Consider the following 7,308-nt stretch of genomic DNA (forward strand, 5'->3'; position numbering starts at 1 on the left):
GTTTGTATCCATCTAGGATTAACAAACAATGTCATCCAGTGATTCTTGTGCCGTAAGACTCGTGTTAACCATAAGATCTGGAGTGAGACGGAGTAGTCAATTGTACTTCTTCCTCTTGTACATCAACAGATGCACTTATCGTAGCAGTTGTGCCTTGCAAGAGCAACTTGAGGGTGGGGATCCCATTCTAATTCCCCACGGTAATGTGGTCTATGAGGGGTTGCAACGACCGGCGAAGGTATCAGGTCGAAAACATAATAGTTGTCGAGGTCGAAAGGTATCCAAAGGGGTATGCTGACCGGCGAGGACCCAAGGTCGGAATTGCAACAAAGGGTGGATGTGCGAGATCGCGAAGGAATACAATTTTGACTAAGACCTTATACCGGGCCTCACACCACGGAAGTGTGGACGGGAAAGCTGCCCGGTTGGCACCAAGGTTAAGATCTCTTATGGGTAAAGCAACACACCTCTGCAGAGTGTAATGAATCGTGACTTGTCACTCCCTGTTCCGGGATTTGGAACTGCGAACGCTGCCGGAAAGGAACTCCATGAAGTTCTAGACACCCGGTGAATGCTGACGGACATAGTTCGTCTGAATAAAAGCAACCTTTTGAAGAAATGATTATGAAAACCTGCATTGGTATTAGACTTTCTGGTCTAATGCCGTAGCTAGTGCATTAAACACCTCTTTCCTATAATGAACTTGTTGAGTACGCTCGTACTCATACCTCTTAATTATAATCCTCTGCTTAGATTGCCTGAATCACCTTGAGGAGGCTAACGAAGGACAAAACGGAGCAGATGGGATCTGCTATGAAGAACCAGACCTCTCTGAAGGAGTAGAGGGGGTCGACTATCTGATCGTCTACGGAACCGGGGAGGTTCCAGAAGGAGAACAAGCTTAGACCACGAGAGTAGTAGTAGTAGTAGCCGAGCAGTACGAACTCTATAGTATTAACTGCTCGAGTTAAATAATGTTAAACTTGTTAAGACATATATTATATAAGATAAGGGGGGTTCACCTCGAACCTAGGAGTAAACCTCTATGGACCCAGGAGGAGCTCCGAGATGATGTATATATATGGTTTGTAATATTACGTGACTGGGTTAAAGACCAGCTATGCTTCTGTCGTACTACTCCGAGGGATGTAATATTTGCGGATTGGTACTTCGCACATATTATGTCAATGACTGTCATACTACAACATGCAGTGGTATGCAGGGTCACCACAGTTGGTGTGGTTTGAGGTCTGGTTCTTTGGATCTATACATATCTAGCTACGATTGCAGGTTTATGACACTAGCATGTTGATTTCACGTTTATCTACTACGGTAAAAAATTTAGGCTGCAGTGATGGATGAGCGAGGATGGTGGCACACGCCTTCAGCTAGCGCTGTTGTTTATAGTCGTTAGGTGGTCTAAGCATCTATTTATAATTTTTTATTACTTTAATTTTTTTATAATCGTCAACAGATCGGTCTACTTCACATGAAAAAAAGAATGAGCACAGTAGCACATGATCGTCCTGCCGGGCTGGATGCACCCGCGGTTCTGTATTGTGTGTCGACGAATTAACTCTGTTCACTCGATTCCAGTTGAATCCAAGCGTCACACACACTAGTATATCTGATTTTCTTTGTCACATTTGTAAAACACAGACATCGTCGTAAGTAGTCACTAGGAGCAAAAGAACCAATGTTACGCCACGCCTTCAGAATTCTTTCAGCGCTTGCCTATAGCTTTCTGAAGCTCTTCGCTGACCATCCCAGGTGGCATGGCGGCAGAACCGGCGTGCTGCAGAAAAATCACCAGATTACATTAGTAAAGCAATAACCATAACCATGGGCGTTAGCTCTGCATGCATTTCCATTGCCAGACCTGAGCCCGTATCTTGAGAGCAAGCAGGCCGTCCGGCGTCGACGACTGGACGGAGAGCACGTCCAGGCCGAGGGTCTTCAAGGCGTCGAATACTCTTGTCATCAGCAGCTCCTTCCACGGGCACTGCACCTCCAGGAGCACCTCCTTGTCCATGACGGTGACGTTCACGACGTTGTTCGGAGCATCGTCCTTGGAGAGGTGCTCCTTCTCATGGTTGCCATCACTGAGGTCCAACGCCTTCCTCTTGGATCCGACCGAGGCCTTCTTCCCGGCGACGTCATGGCGCCTCCGGCCTGCTGCTTCAGCGATCGGCCGTGGCGGTGCCCTGCTGGATTCAAGCTCTTCTACCCTTTGCTCCAGCTCCTTGAGATAGGCTATCGTCTCTGCTAGGATGGATGCTTTGTCCACCTGCAACAATTACCAGTCCAGGAAAAGTATAAAAAACGTTTTTTTTTTTGACGAAAAGGAGTACGCCTTTGTCAAGATGGCCCATCGTACCTTGTGAATTGACGGGACCAATGACTTGAGAATGAGGAACATCTCGTTGAGCTTCTCCCGGCGCCTTCTCTCCGACATGACATGACCCTTGACGTTACTTCCCTGAGCTGTCTTCCACGCACCACCGGCCACGGCTTTCTTCAGCAACTTCTGAGACTCCCCGGCCGCCGTGGCAGCCACGTCTTGCGGCGACGTCTTCCAGGCCGTAAAGCATGACGGGCGAGAGGATTCGACGGAGCTAGTTAACGTAGCAACATCATCGATGATCCCGCCTGCGTCCGGCGAAGACATCCCCTCGAAGGACCCGTCCATGATCCAGTTATCCTCCAGAGCGCGCAAGTCCAGCTCCTCGCACAGGCCGTAGAACTCGTCGATCTCGTTCGTGATCCGCTCGAGGTTGCCGTCGGACAGGCACTCGATCTCCCCGGAGATCGTCGCCGTCGCCTCGGCGGCGTTGTGATCGAGGTCCTCGAACACGAAGTCGGCGTCCACGGTTTCGTTTTCTGATGGGCTGGAGCTCGGCTCCTCCACCCCCGAGCATGTCGGAAACTGTAGCTCCCAGAAAGACGTGCGGATCCGGTTCACCATGTCCGTGTCCTCCGATACCTAGCAAATCGATCGAAACCACTTTTTCAATGCTTTGAATGGATTAATCAGCAAATAGTACCGGCCACTTCAATTATTGGGTGAACAACTTGGAGTAAAAATAACATGTGGAAGGATCCGGTCTTCATGTCTTTTCAATGAACGCAAGAAAATAAGCATAGTACTGTACTATAATAATCGCGAAGAGTAGTACTCCAATTGGTAGCCTGTCTATAGAGTACTCCCTGTCTATATGATGTCCTATTTTTCCTGAAATGTTCCTCAGTCACCTATAATTAAATACCACTACTGAACAGAAAAATTACACTTTTTGTACGTGTACAATTTTAGCAAAATAGTTGTACACCATTTTTAGCTTGTATGCTGTACTTGGCACAAGGTTTTGGTAATTTGCAATATGTTCGGTTACCAGCGATAGTACTGCTGCACTCTGGCCTCCCGATAAATTGACACACTGGAAGTAGGAGTTTGTGCAAATTGGAGAATATATAGTTAGTCAGCTTTCATCCTGAAATAGCCATTTTATTTTACCGGCAAGAATGTCCAATCGTATCATAAGCGTGTGGTAAATTCTCATGTGTGTCCCAATTTTTGACATGGAGTCACTTGGAGATGATGATAGCCAACTAGGGACATCATAGACCTGTAACCATAGCTTCCTTCCACCACCTTCTCAGTTCTCATACGCTCTCTCCAACCCCTTATTACAGCCGATGAATGGCAGCTGTCAAATCGTAGGTGCCAGACAACAACAAAAGAATATTTCCTCGTGTGTAGTTGGACATCTCTACGATGATTAGTACTTTTTTTAAGGTGAGGTAGCACACCCGAGGGGGGGGGGGGGGGGGGCATGGAAGCCACTGATGACATAGTTCCGGGATAATTGGGGCCACCGACATCCTCTACACGCTAGGGATCTACGCCTTTTTCTTTGTTGGTGCTTAATCATTGATCTAACCAAAATCATCATCGTGAATTGTACTAGTTCGGGTGGCTTGGTGGCGTATGGAGTTTGTATGTCGTGATGGTAGTCATAAACGATAGGAGTGTCGATGTTTGTCCATAGTGGTACCTAGCTGACAGGCTGAAGGCATAGTATGACGGTGGCCGGGGTCATCAATGGTGAGTGCCATTGGTGTTATTCCCATTTTGAAGGCATCACTTTGGTATCTTCTCCTCCTTCGTAGAGCTTGTTGTCTTCCTAGTGCTTCGGGTGAAAACTAAAGATCCCTGAGTATCAAGCCGCGACGCCGCTTTACTACCGTGGTTCTCTTGAAGATGTCGCCTTGGAGTGTCCAATGCCCTCTACTCGTTACTCGTAGTGTGACTACCATGGATGTGAATTTCAATTCAAGCGGGATCCTCTATTGTGAGGTGCTCATATCTTCTTGCCGAGGGGTATCTAACCTCACCATGCGTCCCACTTAGTTCTATGTGGTATCTACATATCGAATTGTCAACGTCAAGTCAAGTGAACAATGATCCAAATACCCATCCATGGTCAGCAAGTCAAACAAAGGGAGAACATAAAAAATAAGGTCAAGACGAGAGGTCCAAATAACTCATATAAGTCCAAGTTGTTAGAAGCCTAATTTATTGTGTAAGTCCAACAACCGTGGAGTCTAGACGCTCGAGCCACTCTCAACGACTCTTTCATCACCTCTTCTAATATTGGAGTAGGCGACCCGGCCCCCATGCGGCCATATACATTTAAAAATGAACGTCTTAGCTAGTGTCAAAATTTTCATGTGTATGGTGATATTCAGTATAAGTCTATAAGGCTTTGATATTGCTCGCCTAGGCATATCCCTACTCTCTAGTTGTCTCCACAACGATAACCCGGCGTACCGCTTCTGGAAGTTCAAAGAGGGGTGGATCTGTCCTACCTTTGTGGCTTTGTCTATTCCTTTTGGTCGGTGTGTCTGTCTCTCGAGACTTGATGCAGGTTCATGCATCTTTCCCATGACTTGGGTCTAATTTTGTGTTCACAACATTTGGCGTGCATGCATTTGGGCCTTATCTCATGTGGGGGTTTGTTGGGGCGTTTATGAAATTTCTCGGCAGGCTAGTATATAGTTTGGTGGTTTCGAGAGACCATGTAGCCACATATAGTAAATATCATAACATGATTTAACTTAAGCGGTGCAACTAGTAATGAATGGCAGAATTTTATAAAAAACGAGAGGTGAAAGTCATATGCACACCCCCAGGAACCAACCTGATGAGCCGTCCCTAGCTCAAGCACACCGCCCATGAATGGGATGCAAGCAACTGTCTGAAAAATGTGAGCCAAGACAAGCATGGAGTTGGTTGGGGTCAGAAATCTGAACGGTGAACACGTGACATGCAGTGCCAATTATGCCGCGTGATGGAAGCATGAAGTGTACTGACCTGAATAGACGCAGTCTAAATTAGGGGCAGATAGCATGGCCATGCAAAGTGGAAATCATGATATATCAGTCAGTAGTATACATAAATATAGTTAGTGTGCAGATTTGCCAGATATTAAGGAGAGAGACAGTTTCTTGCAGTTGCAGGAAGCTAAAGAGAGAGGCTTGAAGACGTAGACACACAAACGTACCTTTGCTAAGAGCGCGCGTTGGAAGATTTTGGTGTCCGCGAAGTGAGCGTTGCAGAGCCAAATAGGTTCATTGCTCGCAAAGCTTTTGCCAGGCAACCTGACCGGACGTGTACAGCGGAGCAACAAATTAAACTCCTCAGTCTAACAACCAGTACAGTAAATATTATCATGATAAGATAGAAGTTTAGAGTCTAGACGAACCCTTGGCCAGGCCGGAAGGCGTAGGTCATGCAGACCGTGTAGTACCACTCGGCGTCGCCGAGATCCTCCGGCGAAAGCGAGGCGGCGGGACGTTTCGCCCGGTGGTCGCACTCGCCGGAGAGTAGCGACTCGTAAAGCTCCCTCAGCTGCTCGCTCCTCTCCAGGACGAGCTGGTCGGCGGTAAGGTCCGTCGAGTTGGTGATTTTCCTCGTCTTTATCTCGCCGTTGTAGAACCCGTCCTTCCACGTCAAAGCTCTATAAACATATCGTATGAGGAAAGGAACCGGCGGATGTTCGTCACTAGCTTGGGTGATCATGAAACGATATATTATTACCCTGGGCGGCTGGTAGACAAGGACCAGAATATGGCGTAAGTCCAGTTGATGCTCCTCACGGCAGCAGCGAGCTGGTTGCTGAATCGCTTCCCCGGCGATGGCAGAGTGGGCTCTTCCTGGTTCAGAGGAGCTGATAGTGCCATTTCCACCACACTATTTCCTTCCTGCACATGTAAGCAGAATCAGAAGGTGGAGCTAGAAGAGACAAAGCAGCAAAACAAGAAAGGTATGCATGGTTGGGTAGTATAGGAAGTATAGTATCATCTTAATTAATTTAGTTCATGATGGTGCTAAGAAACTTCTGGACAGATTTCTCAACGAGATTACAAAGTGCAATATTGGTAGTAGAGTTAGTACAAGGAAGAAAGTAAATAAGAGAGTGAAAGTAGTTAAGCTAACCAAGAATAGAAGACAGAGTTCCAACTAATTAAGGGTCCGGAGTTGAGCTTTAGTTGAGCTCTGCAGAGTGGAGACCAAGAAGGCAGGAGACCATTGGCAACAACCTTTCGTCGCGGAGGAAGATGGAGCTACTATATATGCAAATGTATAAAGAATCCAAGGCATGCTATATAGATCTTGCAGCATGCAGATGGAGCAACGATTGCGACATAAGTACACAACAGCAAATCACTGTACGTTCAAACACCGTCCACTAGTAGAAAAAGGGGCATCCGTCCAAGCCTTTAGTACCGGTTTCCTTACGAACCGGTACTAATTGTCCACACCATTAGTACCGGTTTCAAAGGAATTTAGTACCGGTTAGTGACACGAACCGGTACTAAAAGGTTCGCGTCAGCTGAAAAACCTTTAATACCGGTTCGTGACACGAACCGGTACTAAAGGGTAGACCGGTTCGTGAGACGAACCGGTACTAAAGGTTTTTCTGCTCCCCCACGCAGCTCCACCCCCCCCCCCACTTGGATCGCCTTTTTTGACACTGTAAAATAGAAAAGAAAATGATAGAAAATTCAAAAAATAAAATGTTTTCAGATTCTTGTATGTTATGCAACCTACTATTAGGGAAAATTAACAAATTTGAATTTTCACTTTTTTTGCAAAAAAGTTTTGAAAAATGGTAAAACCGCAATAACTTTTGCATACGACGTCGAAAAAAAACGTATAATATATCAAAAAAATTTGAATTCACCTGGGTTTACCCGGTTAGCCAATTTTTAGATTCTCAAAATTCCAAATGAAAATATGAAAGC

General features: G+C 46.3%; 1 protein-coding gene across 1 annotated transcript; it reads right to left on the reverse strand.

Annotated features, from left to right (window-relative positions):
- Nucleotides 1–1,723: 1,723 nt before the first annotated feature.
- On the reverse strand, nt 1,724–6,243 carry LOC124676366 (anthocyanin regulatory R-S protein-like). The gene is made up of 8 exons (XM_047212441.1): nt 6,101–6,243; nt 5,766–6,020; nt 5,565–5,661; nt 5,375–5,389; nt 5,202–5,258; nt 2,378–2,983; nt 1,880–2,287; nt 1,724–1,795 (listed from the first exon to the last, which is right to left on the reverse strand). The coding sequence occupies exons 1-8, from the start codon at nt 6,241–6,243 to the stop codon at nt 1,724–1,726; spliced, it is 1,653 nt and encodes a 550-aa protein (XP_047068397.1).
- Between the last annotated feature and the right edge of the window lie 1,065 nt (nt 6,244–7,308).

The sequence above is a fragment of the Lolium rigidum genome, chromosome 7, assembly GCF_022539505.1.
Source record: "Lolium rigidum isolate FL_2022 chromosome 7, APGP_CSIRO_Lrig_0.1, whole genome shotgun sequence".
NCBI classification, from domain to species: domain Eukaryota; kingdom Viridiplantae; phylum Streptophyta; class Magnoliopsida; order Poales; family Poaceae; genus Lolium; species Lolium rigidum.

Excerpts from the sequence above, each read along its gene's own strand:
- LOC124676366 (XM_047212441.1), bottom strand. The coding sequence starts at position 6,243 with ATGGCACTATCAGCTCCTCTGAACCAGGAAGAGCCCACTCTGCCATCG. Across the intron at positions 5,662-5,765 it reads GCCTTCCGGCCTGGCCAAGG|GTTGCCTGGCAAAAGCTTTG; the intron begins GTTCGTCTAGAC and ends ACGTCCGGTCAG. Across the intron at positions 2,288-2,377 it reads TGGTCCCGTCAATTCACAAG|GTGGACAAAGCATCCATCCT; the intron begins GTACGATGGGCC and ends TAATTGTTGCAG.